Source organism: Anguilla anguilla, chromosome 8, assembly GCF_013347855.1.
Source record: "Anguilla anguilla isolate fAngAng1 chromosome 8, fAngAng1.pri, whole genome shotgun sequence".
In the NCBI taxonomy this organism is placed as follows: Eukaryota; Metazoa; Chordata; class Actinopteri; order Anguilliformes; family Anguillidae; genus Anguilla; species Anguilla anguilla.
In genome coordinates, this window is record NC_049208.1 from 35,953,407 (window position 1) to 35,968,881 (window position 15,475).

General features: G+C 42.3%; 3 protein-coding genes across 5 annotated transcripts; 2 read left to right on the forward strand and 1 right to left on the reverse strand.

Annotated features, from left to right (window-relative positions):
- Positions 1-5,234, reverse strand: tdp2b (tyrosyl-DNA phosphodiesterase 2b). 3 transcript variants are annotated; one of them, XM_035429369.1, is made up of 7 exons: positions 5,147-5,234; positions 3,857-3,984; positions 3,572-3,763; positions 2,591-2,682; positions 2,357-2,475; positions 1,524-1,694; positions 1-1,046 (listed from the first exon to the last, which is right to left on the reverse strand). In XM_035429369.1, exons 1-7 carry the CDS (start codon positions 5,147-5,149, stop codon positions 759-761), a joined length of 993 nt encoding a protein of 330 aa, XP_035285260.1. In that variant the 5' UTR covers positions 5,150-5,234; the 3' UTR covers positions 1-758. The 3 variants fall into 3 exon arrangements, with proteins under 3 accessions (XP_035285260.1, XP_035285258.1, XP_035285259.1); XM_035429367.1 differs by lacking the exon at positions 5,147-5,234 and adding an exon at positions 4,371-4,742; XM_035429368.1 differs by lacking the exon at positions 5,147-5,234 and adding an exon at positions 4,367-4,494.
- Positions 4,843-5,979, forward strand: acot13 (acyl-CoA thioesterase 13). Its single transcript, XM_035429374.1, has 3 exons — positions 4,843-5,049; positions 5,220-5,404; positions 5,619-5,979. Exons 1-3 carry the CDS (start codon positions 4,966-4,968, stop codon positions 5,773-5,775), a joined length of 426 nt encoding a protein of 141 aa, XP_035285265.1. The 5' UTR covers positions 4,843-4,965; the 3' UTR covers positions 5,776-5,979.
- A 3,215-nt stretch (positions 5,980-9,194) lies between these two features.
- gmnn (geminin DNA replication inhibitor) lies at positions 9,195-14,716 on the forward strand. The gene is made up of 7 exons (XM_035428202.1): positions 9,195-9,296; positions 10,347-10,416; positions 12,636-12,737; positions 12,844-13,000; positions 13,289-13,371; positions 13,786-13,896; positions 14,043-14,716. The coding sequence occupies exons 2-7, from the start codon at positions 10,363-10,365 to the stop codon at positions 14,241-14,243; spliced, it is 708 nt and encodes a 235-aa protein (XP_035284093.1). The 5' UTR covers positions 9,195-9,296; positions 10,347-10,362; the 3' UTR covers positions 14,244-14,716.
- Positions 14,717-15,475: the final 759 nt, after the last annotated feature.

Here is a 15,475-nt window from a genome sequence, read left to right on the forward strand (position 1 = left end):
TTTCAACACTGTAATATTTTATTTTATTAATTTTGCAAGACTTAAAACATTAAGTAAAGGCCAATCATTGGTTATCAACAAGCAAGATCCCAGTACACAGCCATCACCAAATAAACAGTAGTAACTCCCCCATAAAAGGGAACATCTCAGCCAATGACAAGGGCAGAAACGTTTATGAGAAAGCTCTGGGGAACACTGTAGTGGAATATCAGTAGCAATGAATGCACTGAGCAGAATTAAATAAGGCAGGCAATGTGCTCACCCCACTATCCCCCATTATTAAAATACTTAAGCTCAGCTAGGAACTGTAAACCATCAAACCACTTACAGACAGGCTGCATCTCACTTGCTTTTACCTACTTCATCACGTACTCCTGTAGCAGCAGCATTATTTATTAAAAGGAGGACTGGGAACTTTATTTTCTCTTAAGAACATGATGAAACATGATGCAACCGAACATTTTAAAAAAAAAACTTACGATACATCAGAGGAGTCTGACTGAGGAGCGTTGCATGTTCTTCAGACAACAGAAGGCAGTTGCACCGGCCCCACTGCCAAGGACAGTTTATTACCTGAAATTTGGTTGAGATGTGCCCTTCTGAATTTAGAATGCAGCACATATTCCATTCCACGGGTCGATTTTTACCCAGCCAATTTGGAGTTTGTGCCTTGCTCAAGAGCACAACAGCAGTGCTTCTCCCAGGGCCATCATGCAGGCCTCTGGTGGTGAGGCCACACCCCCACCTACACCCCGGCCTTAGTCACGTGACCCCAGGCTGAAGCCGCAGTAGATGCCCCAGTGGTCGCTGGTGTAGCGGCCGCAGTCCAGCTTCTCCAGGCCCACCAGGGTCATGTGCTCGGGGGCCACGCGGGGCCCCTCCCGGGCCGGACGCAGGTACACGCGGTCGAAGCGGCACCGGCTGACGTAGCGGACGCCCTTGTTGCTGTTGACCTTGGTGTCCCAGGTGTACCTGCAGTGCTCCTGCTCGCCCAGGCACTCCCAAACGTCGCAAACGCCGGCGGGGAGGCCGCCCACCTTGGTTACCTGCAACGACAACGACGCGAGCAGGGTCAGTCACGTAAGACTCCACCAAGACGAGCATAAGACTCCACCTGCTTCTACTAATATATACATTTCCTTAATACTGAGTCAGAAAATCCCCTTTCAGCTCCCCGCCCAGTGACTGTCCACGTGTTTCTGGGCAGGGCCATGGATTGCATCTCCACACACCCTTTCGACCAAAAGGGAAAGCATCTTACTCATTAGTGTGGACTTACAAGCAATAAACGCCGTGGCCATATTCTCACAGCGTGCACATACACAGTATCTGTAGCCATGTACATTAGCTACGGCCATCCTCTCGCTTGTTCCGTCCGATATCCAGTCCACCTTCAGCTTGCTAATGCTACCTCTGTTCACTGCAGAATCTTCAGACTGTTATACTGTGGGTACGGCTGCCACAGCTGGCTTTTCCTCCCTAACACAACTCTCCCGATTCCAACAACTCTGCAGCGGCCTTACCTCAGCATCCCGAAGGTTGGTGTCTCCCCCAAATAAGACGGTGACATTGTCAGGGGCCTCGCTCATTCTCTTCAGGACCGTCTTCAGCTGGGTCATCCTCTCCTTGGCCTGCTCTTTACAGCTCTCCAAGTGTGATGTCATCAGACACAGCTCTTGGCCAGAGAAGCTCACCTGAGTCCAACGCACACATATATGTATGCACACATAAAAGCGTATGCACACGCGTTGCATACAAAACACACACGCACATGGGCGCACACACACACGGATTATGCAGGTGGGTATACCCAAGTATACTTTTTTTTTTTAATTCACTCACTGCAGAGTCCATGGCCAGAACACTTCACACCTCAACTACTAAACAGTCACCAGAATCCCTTAGCATGAACAGCGAAGAGGGGACTCATAATATCTCCCTGGTTAACAGCATCTGCAATAGTTTCTCGATGCAGCGTTTCCCCTATAAGGCCCAAGTATCCCGTGTGAACCAGCATGCTCCAGCACAGACCTTAAAACTTTTCTTTGCCCTCAGAAGAGAAAAGTCAGAAAAGACCTTGCCACCACAACGAATACAAGAGGGGCTCACCCCTAAGAGTACCATATGAGGAGGGTCTCTGTGTACCATATATGGACTGTATGCATCACACCAGTCTTTCGGTGCCTACAGAAATGCTTCATGATTATGAAATTCATGAAAATATTTGACAGAGTAGAAATGGCTCGACACTACCCACCTAGACCAGGTTATCAGCATGAATGACTGTAAATAGCAGTTCTCCATCTTGGAAATCATCTACCTGTGACAGCATGACTGGGTTTAAGAAGCAGCTAACCTGAGCCACAAGCAGATTCCTAAGCATCCGTGTCGTCGGGTAACTGATGATCTCGCTCTTCAAGAGTTTGACTCGAGACTTTTTCAACATAATGCCAGTGAAGTACCCGTCCTCATTTCCTGCAAGAGGAAACAATGATGAATAAATATATCAAAATATCACGAAATAAATGAAAAGTCAACAAAACGGCAAGACACTCCTCCAGTCATTAACAAGTAGAGAGATCATACCAACCCTCAATGATGGTGTAGCTGACTGCACGTTTCTTCAGGTACTGCACGTAGGGTGGAATGAGCTCTTGCAAAAACACCACATCTGGTGTGTACCTGAAACAAATGTTCTGTTTATTGGAATTAAACCGGCATTCTTTCTGTTGAAAGTAACACCACTCTCTGCCAACATCCATCCAGTCCCACAAACTCATGATTTTATAAATGAGATCTAAAGAAATATGCAAATATTTTGAGGGATAAAGAAACACTTAAATTGAAAGATTGCCAGATATTTTCCGTAGCAATTTATTTAAAAATACTGACAGTTCTGCGGAGATGAGAGCCAATTCCACAGCAGTGGTTTTCATACTTGATCAGTATGTATGTTGTTTTTTACACAGCCAATCTTTTGATCAATTTTGTTTGCCGGAAAAGTTCTGTATTTTTCACATTGACTTATTCCAACATGACACAAGTTTGGCTGACTGCCATTTGTTCTCATTGAACTCTTCATTTTTCAGTTTAGTCTCAGTGTTCAAATGACCACACACAATCATTCTGCCAGTCAGTCTACAATTGAATCTTCCAAAATGCAACCGCTTTCTAAAACAATCATTTGTCAAAATTTGAATATTAAAATATTTAATATTCTAATATAAAATATACAGAATATTAAAAGGAAGAGTTGATCTGCCTGATTAAAAGTCCTGGAATGTGAATGTGGTATAGTTCATAGCACGCAGCCATTTCAGACATAATGTGATCTTAAGAGGGTATATAATCCTTCAGTAGAAAAATAACTACGAACAGCTCATTGCAATTCAGTGGTTGCATTTATGGAAGGAGTGAAAAAATATACTGGGTCACCAGGATGATGTTTGAAAACCCCTGCTGTTGAGGGCAATCTGGTAGCTCTTGCTAATAAGATTAGGCAAGACAACACACCATCGGCTAACCATCTCCCTATAGGCTATGCAATTGTGGGACAAATGTGTTCACTTACAAGACCAAGTATGAACACAGTCCTCGAGCGCGTTCCCCAAGGTTGACAGTATCCAAGCCGTCAACGTTCCACGTGAGAAGAGACAGTTTCCCCGCATCGTCTCCCCCTTGGCCTTGTGCAGTTGGTCCTTCCGTGACCTCTGGTACTGTTGTGCTACTTGAGCAGGGAGTATCGTCACCAGTCAGGTCAATGCTGTAAGGACAAAAGGGAAAGCTGAAGATGGGGCCAAAGAAATAATCATACTTCATACATACAATCATACTTAACATAGACTACAGTGCTCACCAGTCCACGTTCTCGGTCAGCGACGACTGCTTGCTACTCATTTTAGAAGTGGCACTGTTGTCTGGCAAATCTTCGAATTCATCAGATACAGCTTTCGTGTCTGCCTCGAAAAAAGAGTTTAAAGCCCTCTGGAGAAATAGGAAAAAACGATAGTTTAACGGTAGGCAGCCATAGTATTGTCATGGCAATCCTGCAATGAACATTGTTAAAGATCATACTAAAATATGAAGGCAAGTGCCGACCCAATGCGCCAGTAAATACTATACAGCAGGGTTGGCCAACCCTGGTCCTGTGAAGCCGCAGGGCCTGCTGGTTTTTGTTTTCTTCTTAAATACAGCAACCACTTAGACTGAAGCAACTAGTTTAGGTGAGTTAACTGCGTAATCAACTGCTATAATCGATCAATTAAGTTCAGAGTAAAAACAAAACCAGCAGACCCTGTGGCCTCCAGGACCTGGGTTGGCCACCCCTGCTATACAGTACTGATTCTAGTTTTTTTTTTAAACTCACATACTTCCACATCCCAGTCGTTTTCTGCAAGGTAACACTGAGCCACTGCCGTGTCCGCACCAGTGATTGAAGCGAACTCATCGCAAAGACGAATTCTCAGTTCTTCCAAGCCTGCATCCGAATGTTGTGACACTGTAGTGTTATCCATAATACAGCAACCTACTTAACTCATGTGTAGTTTTAATAATTTGTTAAATGTTAGATTATTTCGCCACCGACGCATTACGTTTGTTTTGCATTTAACAGAAACCGGTTTCAGCCTTCCCCGCCATTACTTCGGTGGACAGGACAGGTGCTTCTACAACAGTGGTCCGTCTAATAACGCATCACGCCACAACAAAGATATTAGGTCATTCACGTCTTGGTATTACAATATATGTTATACGATTATTATCGTATAATACCGTTTTAAAAAACTACATAAATATATCGGAATAGGCTTGTCCTATATTTTGAAACAAACTTATTTCAATGCGGAACAAAATATTTGTCCGTGTTGCCGTGGGGGACGAATTGCATACCCAGTCCTAGGTTCGTTCAGTACTTGAAAACTGAACTTGCAGAGTTGACATTGAACTCGTACTCTTTAAAGTAAAACAATGAGTTCTCTGTCTTTAAATACGTTAAAACAGATAATGCGTGCTATGGTGGATAGCCCTGGCTTTGATCGTGTCTTAAGTAAGGTAAGTTTTTTGAGTCGCATCTATATTTTAGCCGAAGCTAACGTTGCATGAATGATAATTGGCTCTATGCACAAACAACTACCGTACATCCCCATACCATAATGCCAATGGCATTTAACTTCTCCGCCGTTCGTCGTTTATACCGTGTGGTGTGTCTCGTGGATCTTCAGGTGAATATTCTTTCTGCAAGTCCCGGTAAAGTAGTGTGCGAGATGAAGGTCGAGGAAGAGCATACAAACCGAGCTGGCACTCTGCACGGAGGGCTGACTGCCACATTGGTCGATATCATTTCCACAACTGCTTTAATGTATACGGAAAGAGGACTGCCTGGTGTGAGCGTGGACATGAACATCACGTGAGTTATCTATTGTTTTTGGTGAACGCGCGATTCAGTTAATTTAACAATCGCTTCAAACCACGTGTTTGGGTAAAGTCACTTTATTCAAAGCCAGATAGAACCTCCTGGTTGTTGCTTTCCAACAAGATTGCTTACTGTTGAGATTGCCTGTAAAACGTAGGCGTCCACCAACTCTATTTGTCTATATTTTCTCTCTCTGGCCGACCATCAGGTACATGAATGCTGCTAAGGTGGGAGAAGATGTCGTCATTACTGCCCAAGTCTTGAAACAAGGAAGAACCTTGGCATTTGCCACCGTAGATCTCACTTCTAAAGCAACAGGCAAGCTTCTTGCACAAGGAAGACACACAAAGCACCTGGGTAGCTAAACCTAGCCCTGCTGAAGTAATGGGGATTGTGTTATCACAGTCAAGAGAACCTGCAGTACTGTTCAAATGTATATAGAGTTGTACCTGTTATAAATGAATTCAAATATATGTTTAACAGTGTTGATTTTCACATATGTTTCCAAACAAAACAAGGAAACCAGAACTTTCACCTTTATTTACACTAATAAAAAGGTTTTGTGCCAATTTGTGTTGTGCTGTAGAATGAGTAAATAACTTATATTGGTTTGATGTATGATTATTTCTAGTGCGTTGCAGTGAGCTGTGAATCTATAGAACAATTTAATCCCTGCCCAGTGCAAAAGTATATTCGCATTTAAGCATTGCATAAACACGTTTTGTTTTTCTGTTATACTGTTATATTATCTAGTTCACTGGTCTTACCAAGAGTGTTCCAAGCATAGACTTGCTCATATCAAGTTCTGACTAAACAAAATTCATGATGTGGTGTTAAGGTGGAATTTGTAGCAGAAGAATAAAATATCCAGTGAAACACAAAATGCACTAGCTTGTAGAAAATAATGCAGTCATCAAATTATTATTTATAAGGATTGTTTACCTTTTCTCTGCCTTTTCAGGGATTGTTGTATATCCTCTTACAGATACCCTGACACTTAAGTGCTATTGTTTTCTGTGTAAAATAAGAGGCATGTTAACAGTCATTAATGATAGGCATGCTGAATAAAATCAACGTTACTGCCAAATTGGCATTTGTTTGCAATTTGCATTACAAGTGCTCCTTTGGTCACTGATGTCATTGACTACATACCCCTGAGGGAAACTACCACTCCGATAAACCCCAGAGGGTCACTTTATTTTGTGTGGTAGTCCACAAGCTGCAAAAAGTCACTGCAACCTTTGTTTTTGGAGACTGTCAGATTAAGAAATGAATGGAATTAAGCCTTCCACAGTTAGAAGTCTATGAGTTTATCAAAAGCACATTTGGATAGGCTATTCCCAAAGTTAACATTGAAACATATTGATGTCCAGTATTTGTTTTTAGTTGAAGTCCTCACAACATTTCAGTGCTAATAGTACTATGTGCAATGATAGTCGACCTCTCAATCGGCTTAATTCTAAGTGTCAGGTATGAATACATGATCACTTAGGAAGTAGGTGCTTTCCTAGAAAACAAAGAGAGGCTATCTTTTATATATCGTTGTGAGGCCAAAGGATGAAGTCCGTTTCCCGGGTGCATTCTATGACATCCAACAATAAAATGTAATGGCGGGAAATGGGCGGGAGAGGGCTGTTGTCAAACGGGTGTTTAACCCCCATGTCACAGTAACCGTATGACTTGCAGGTTGCTTGAAACCCAAATAGAGAGACCAGAATGGCACCCATGTATAAATGACTTATGATTGAACTGGATCTGATTTATGCAATTAAGTCAGGTTGTTAACAACCACATTTTGAGTACTCCTCCTTTCAAGTACAAGTTAAATATTTTTGTAACGTAATAAATGTTATGTTCGAAATTCAACCAAGATTAATATTTTAACTGAATTAATTTTGTGGCAATGTGACAAAGTGACCACTGGATGTCACTAGTCAGTTATGTTCAATACCTATCTTAATTACACATTTATAGTATGCACTCTGCAGTAGTTACGTGTTGTAATAAAATTATCGGTAGGCTACGTTACAGTAAATGGTTCGTATCTAATACATATATTTGGCCAAATAAAGGGTAGTAATTAATTAATGTGATAACTAATTGAAAAATGACATTACAATCCCTACCTAAGGTAATATTTCCATGTATTCAAGTGACTTAGTTCCTTATTTATATTGGTAGTTTGCATTAGTATCCCATGACAATTTATACATAGCCTACGTAGTCCTCTGAGAATATAGGCTGACTGTGTCAACCCTTAAGTTTGTCAAATTTAGCCAATTGTTATTTGATGGAATTCCATAGAGATCATCCATGTGAAAATTGAATGAAACAGGAGAAGTATACTGTGTTCTATGATTACGCCTTTCACGACGGGCTCTTCACCACGTAATTTCAACACGATGTAAGAAATCTAATTAAATCTAGCCTGAAACCATATATATATATATATATATATATATATAATAGCCTTCCATGGTGATTGATAGCTATTTGCCATCAATCCTTTTTGTAATTTTTCCTTTGTTGTTGCTGGTTTTTAATGCTATCGTTTTATCATTTCATTCTGCTGTTTTTTATTACTGTGCTGTGCTTATTTCGTGTCTTAATTTGTGTTTTAATTTTGCTGTTCTGTATATTTGTTTTTATTTGCTGTCCTTTATTTTCTTCTATGCTGCTATTTTATTGTGTCCTTTGCGTTGCAATTTTTAACTTTTGTCTGTAAAGCATTTTGAGCTCAATGCTTACAAGGTGTTTGGTAATAATAATAATAATAATAATAACAATAATAATAATAATAAGCGTGTCATTAAATAAGTTTTGTCATTATTCTCAGCGCCAGATCTGGCCCTAAACTGCCTGCCCTTGCTGTAGCTACAACATAAATCACTACATCACGCTTTAATTATGTGGCCAAGGGATAATTGTGGCTCTAATGAAGATCAGGGTTTATGACAGCAACCGGCTCTGCTCAGCGCGCTTTCAAGGTTAGCGTTTGAAGTGGTTCGCAAATTTACAGCCCTCTTAACTGCCGAAAATATAAACTGCCTAACGTAAAACTGTCCGAACGCATGCTATGGTGGATATGGGGGTACTCCCACCCCACTTCTAGCACTCAGGACCTACAACCCCTTCTTCAAGTGGCTTCTGATAAACATGCCGCACATAGCCAATCAATTAATCAATCGATCAGAACCTCATAGCAAGGTAAATATGTGTTGTAGCCTACTGTGCTATTCAATTTTCGGACATCAATAACTGAACAAAAGAGACCAAAATGAACAAAGCACCTTTTCAATTTTGTAAAAACTGAGAACACGGCACAAACAATAATTTTGTTATTTCATAGTTAGTTCATTTTAATTGTAGGTCAGATATCGTCAGGAACTGTGAAATTAATATCGTCATGAATTTCAGAACAACTAGGCCTACATTGTGATGAGTAGCCGTACAACACCTCGATCCTTTGATGTTTAATCATTTTGAATCTTTAATCATTTTGAAAACAGTAGTAGATTTGCCATGATAATTGTTAATTGTTGGAATTTTCAGTTAAGAAATCGGCGCGATATTATGTAGGAAATTGTAAGCTGAAATACAGTTTTCAAAAATTCTTGAAATTATTTTCCAACGGTAAATCTAGCCGAAGATATATATACATAGATAAACTCGAAAACGTATTATTCAAAGCTTCCACATGGCCAGTGCAGTAGCCGCCAGCAGCCCGCGGTTGTAGCAATACTCTGAGCGCGTGCAACAACCGGGTAGGATGGGCCTTTAGAACACGTGATCAAAAGGGCTATTTAATCCTATGGCGGCAGTAAAGAAATTGCACATTGTTCGACAGACACTTTGGTGGACTAGCGTTTTCTGACTGCTTAACACCGTAAGTATTGTAATACTAATTTAATACTAAATATCATTCTGCAAATAACTACTGAAATGTTCTGTAGGAATATCTAAACATATGACAGAAAATACTGGGCAGTCATGCGAGCTAGCGCTGGCGGGTTGTCTTGCTGGCACAGTAGACTAGTCTAAGTTGGTTAACTGAAGCTAGTCTAGTTGATTGTTTACTTAACTCTTCCAATGTGGCTGTTCGCTTCTTAACGTTCGCTAGCTAGATGGTTATACGATTTTCATGAGTGAAAACCGTATGTAAATCTAACTTCGGATAACGTTAACGTTCTTGTCTTCAGCAGGACAAAATGATGTCTAATACAAATTGGCTAGACGGGCTGCCTACTTTAAATTACGGAATTTTCTTTAGCTACGAAGTTGTAACGGGTCAAAGGTTATTAAACGGATTTTAATTTCGCTTCTTTGCTAGTTTTGTTAAATTTAAGATTATTAGAAAGGAGGGTGACGTTTGCTGGCTGGGCAGAAGTGTTTTCTTTCTCCCTAACGTTACCGTCTTAAGTTTGGCGGCTTTTTTCTGGCGCCAGAGGAAATCGCACATCTGTTGTTTAACGCTGCTAACGTTGACCAAGATGAGCTCGCTAAATTTTAACGGTTCTCGTCGAATTCGGTTTTTAAGTAGTCGTATGCTAGTTGTCGAGTAAGAATCCTTACCCCTTGCACAAAAGTGTAGTTGTTACTAAGCAAATGTTGGCCTGCGAACTATGTGACTATCGGCGGTTTCTTGTTATAGCGTTTTCTAAGACTGGCCTCGTCGGGACAGTCTTACTAAAAACGAAAACATTGTTTTTAAACGAATTGTTTGATGCGCTGTTCAGAAACTTCTAAATTTCGGTCCCAGGTGGGACACTGCCGTTGTACCCTTGAGCAAGGTACTTAACCTGCACTGCTTCTGTATATATCCAATTGTATAAATTGAACTGTAAAATGTTGTGCAAGTCGCTCTGGATCAAAGCGTCTGCTAAATGCATGTAAAGTAAATTAAATTAACGTTTGCTGCCTGGTCGTCGCCTTCTAGGCTTCTGTGATTGAAGATGACCACCAACAGGAAAATGAAACGCACAGATGTGGCTTCAGAGAACATAATGGTAAGCTTGGCCATTTTGTCTTTTTTTTTTTTTTCTTCCACATCGGAAGTGGAATTAACATTGAATAGGTCAGTGTTCAAAGTGTGATCACTGACTGACTGCTTGAAGTTGCCAATGATTAACGTTACCCATGAGAGTATGGAGAAGGTTGGAGTGTCGAGTGATAGTTCTGATATGGTTAGTAAAATCTGTTTTCAGTTTAGTTGAATTGCAATGAAAAGTATCTGTGTTGTGGTCACTTTGAACAGGAGAGATGGCGAATTTCATGCTCTACACGTACTTCAACTTCATATTGCCGCGTCCATTGCTGAATGAACCAGTTTAATGGAATCTAATGTGTATGGTCAGGCGTTCTGCCCAATTTCCTGTCCAGTGCTTCCTGACATTAAATTTTGCACCAGTGAACCCAAAATCTTAATTAGGTCATGTGTGCAGTACATTTACATGAACTAGAATTTAAGTTCAAAAGTGTTTCATTCCCTAATTATTTTTAAGGAAAAATGATTAAATTGACCCACTTTAGTCAACCTTTGATAGTACTCTGTTGGCAAATGAGCCTGAATTCATAAGCTTTATATTCGACTTGTTTTATTCATTTTACCCAATCTGTCTGCTGTAAAGGGGAAATGTCTGTTCTCGGCCTTGCTGGTCAGCAAGGGTCAGCCTTGCTTGTGCTTGCTGGCATATCCCAGGCCCTTGCTTCTATGCTGCAGCTTGCTTTTAGCAGACCAGTCACGCGTCCGCATCGCACCTTAATGCACCGTGAATTGCACTTCTGCACATGGCTGACTTCTGTCAGTCCTGCAGCAAATGCACGGTTCAGGTAATCCTGCATCTGCTGCAGGGCGGCGCTCTCTGCACCTGTGCCACTGCAGCGAAGGGGCACTCTTCCTTCAGTGCTTTTGCGACGGGCAAGCGTGGCAGCCAATCCCAGCCAGCGCAGTTCAGCAATAGGGGGTGTGGGTGCATGTAACCTGAAGATTACAGGTTCCAAGAGCGGGGGTTGTAAATTGCTGCTGTTCCTTTGATTGTGGATATACTTGTATTGCAGCAGTAAATGTCCAACTGTATAAACAATGGTTATTTCCTTGCCTGAATTCATTTTGAGTAGATTTCGGAGTGGTGCTTTCCAAAGTATTGGACAAGTTGAGATTGATTTATATATTGTACTTGAACTCAATTTCTAATGATGATATCTAATTTTGTTTTCAGGAATTGTGTACATGCATGCATTGTACTGATCTGTAAATATTGAATAAATTGACAGTATTCAGAATGTTTTTCTGTTTTAGGGGTGGGAGTTCCCTGTGCTTTAAACCATACAGAAGTTGCTCTCCGAGGTGGTTAACCAGAGACCTTGGATACACATTTCATAAATTATTGGCCACTCTGGCAGCTTTTCAGAAGAATCTCATACTGCCGCTTGTAATTTGATAACTGTACCTCTCGCTGTCACCATTGTTCCCCGTTGAAAAACATTAACTAACCTCTAGCTCTCGCCTGCTCTTAATCATCATTTCTGAGCCGGTTCCCACGGTAATTATTTGTTCAAGAATGTTGCAGTAAGATAATAACCTGTGGAAACAACTGGCTGCCCGTGGGAACTGAGTGCAGTTGCCCATGGTGCTGGAGCTAAACCGGCTCCTTTCCCACGCCTGCAATGCCGTCGGACACGCAGGGTCGGTCAGCCAGTTCTCTACTCATTTGCTACCCCGCGATGACAGTGTAACCACGGGGGGGGGGGGGGGGGGGGGGGGGGGGGGGGGGGGGGGGGGGGGGGGGGGAGGAGGAGGAGGAGGAGGAGGAGGAGGCGGAGGGCTCAGAGCCTGGGTTAATGCACCCTGTGTGTGTTGAGTTGTGAACTGGGTTGTTTTTTTCCCCACCAAGTCTTTGCTGAGTTTTGGCTTTTTAAAAACCGGTTCCGTGACTTTCCCTCGTATTCTCATTTAAAACCCCTCGCGTGCAGATTTGTTACGGGGGTACTCCCACCCCACTTCTAGCACTCTGTACCTTTTTAAGACTTAAACTGGTCTATTGTGGGTCCCACAAGTTCTTAATTTGGTTGTTTGTTTGGCGTTTGGGTTTATTTGGTCATGACCTTTTCCAGAAGTCAGGTCATTAATTTGTCAACTTGGGAAAAATGACTTGATATCAATTAAACATTGTAGGAACCCTGGTTGTTACCCATGTTCATGTTTTTATTTTTTTTACCCCCTCAGAGCTTTTTCCCTGGAACGACTGCAGGAGGAAAATCAGAACGTAGAACACTCCAAGTCCTGCAGCCCTCTGCAGTGAACGGGAATCTTGGAAGAGTGCGAGAGGTATGTCCGTGCGCGCTTTTAAAAGAGAACCTGTGAGATTTGGACCCAAATCAAACCAGGCCTAACTCCAAGCAGGCTTTAACTGTACCTTCGGTTTGTTTCGTAGATTGGAAAGACCGTTCCTAAAAGGAAACTGTGGGGCGCGGAACATGCGAAGGCTTCGAAGAGGAGTAAAGCTGAGGTTGCCGTGCTAAAGGAGGACGCAGAGAACGAGAACCAGTCTGAGGGGATGACAAAGCAGGCTTACGAGCTGTTGGTCAAAGGTAACCGCCCCCTTGACTGGCTGCCAGCTCCAAATGGCCTATTCTGTTTCATGCGTGTCATCCCATGCATTGAAAAATGCCAACCGTAAGCAGTTTTTGGAGGCTTTGAAGGAGAGCCTGCCATTAGAAGGGCACACCGAGTGGTTGGTCCCTGTAACATGAGATTAAATAACAACATTCATCCATGTAGTCCAAACTAGACGAATCCAGATTTTTTGGTACTCCTGCATGTGCAGTTTCTGTGTTTTCCCCTCCCCCTTACTCATCCTTTGCTTTGTTTAATTTCAGAAACCCCGCCGTCCACATACTGGAAGGAGGTGGCAGAGGAGAGGCGGAAAGCCTTGTATAACGTCCTGCAGGAGAACGAGAAGGTGAGTCTTGGGTTTCCTCTGCAAATGTACGCACACCTTTACGTAAGATTGGTTTGGGGCTGAGGGTCTGAGCGCTGAAATGCAGACCCTTATCCTACTGAACCCTCCCATACCCTGGTCACCAATTGCACATTGTTCTGTGGAGCCTACAGGCCACAGTCTATACTGGCACATTCTGGATTTGATCTGAGATGAGATGCTCATCGTAGCACCTAAACCAAACAAGCTGCCCAGTAGCCCCTTTGTGAATGGGGTGGGGGTGGGGGGTTTTTTTGGGACAGAACATTGACTTGTTCATTTGGCTTTCGCCATTCTGGGAAGGGGTGATTAGCTGCCTGTGTTTGGTGCTGAATGCCGCCATTAATGTCTGGATGCACAGTCTTTAAGCGTTTTCCAATGTTTCCCCCCCACCAGTTGCACAAAGCCATCGAAGCAAAAGACGAAGAGATCTCCAAGCTGCGGAGCGAGAACGAGGAGCTGCAGGAGCTGGCCCAGCACGTCCAGCACATGGCGGACATGATCGAGGTGAGGGAGACCCTTTAGAACGAGAACGCTCGCTTTAAGCCATATTATTATTATTAACTATTTTTATAGCACCTTTCGTACAGACTTCACAAAGCGTCTCCGTTTGCATCGCGTCTTAATGTGTCCCTTTTGCCGCCTCCTTGCAGAGGCTAACCGGGAAGGGTCCTGACAGCTTGGAAGACGTGCGAGACCTCTCCTTTCTGGCAAAGGAGGATGATGATGATGAGGAGGAGGAGGAAGAGGAAGAGGAGAGTGAAGATGAGTTCAGCAGTGGTGAAGAGGGTTACTCTGAATCAGAGGAGGAAGATGAAGATGACTGCGACAGAGATGGTGCAGATGATCAATAAGCTGACTGCTTGTCCCAGGGTTGAGGACTCAATGGAGACTAACTTTAAACATTTTGGAGGTCCACTGAGCCTTTTGGCTTTGTACTGCCTTGAAGCTTGTTCCTGCTTTGTACAGTGAATTTTTTTTTTTGTATTTATTTTTTAAAAGTTTGCCCATCACTGCCATGGGCAAAGTGATGCCATGTTAGTTCCATAGTTTTCTGATGGTTTAAATTCCACGACTGCCTTTTTACATGGTTAGGATTTTTCCCTTGGTCTTATTTGCTGAACTAAAATTTGGATGCTATAATTTTAACATAAGGGCATTGAAGTGTCATGTGAGTTTACCGATTTGATTATTGCAGTGTGACTACTGTTCAATACGAGGATTGATCAGTCAAACTTCAACTGTGCAGTTTTAATGCATGCTACCTGTACATATGTAATCTAGCGGACTGTACTGTAATTAAACTCCCTTATTTTTACAAATCTGACTATTTTATTTTCCTGAGATTCACTTTTGGTGTCTGCAGTGACCACTTTATTTTGATTGTGTCGAGGAGGTAATCATTAAACGTCGCCATGTTGGTTTGTCTTTTGTTCACATCACAACCTAGCTTGTCCCAAGATGGCTGCACTGTAGTGCTAATGGCTGCAAAAAAGATAACTAGTTTATTTTTTGGCAAATAAGTCAATTAAAGATTTGTATGTAGGGTTATATCTTATCTAAGGTAAAAGGAAAAAGAACCAGAGTTATGTTACTGAGTGTTACCACTTGTCCATGCTTTGCCCTGTGGGTCAGATGTTGCAGTCCAGGGCATATGCTGTACAATTCAATCTGTCCTCATGGTAGACCATTCCGAGTACGGTCTGTGCTTCAGGTAGTGGTTGTGTACTGTAGTGCTGATGGTTTGGCCCTAATGCTACATGTTCAGTGGAGCAGAGCCTTTGCTGGTGGTGGATGTGGAAAATCTCAGCAAGGCTGTAGTATCACCAAGAGGTGGTCACTTGGGATGCTGGTATTGTGCTCTGCAATTTATGAGGACCTGATAGGGAGGACTGCAATAACTGGTTTGGGGCCAACATTAAAAATGTTGTGTACCGGTTTAAATGGCGTTTAGGTATTTCAGATTTGGATTCTTAAGAGGACCTGGCCTTTACAGGGTTCGTACGGTCATGAAAAACCTGGAAAAGTCATTGAAATTTAAAATGCAATTGCCAGGCCCTGGAAAAGTTATGGAAAATGATATTTC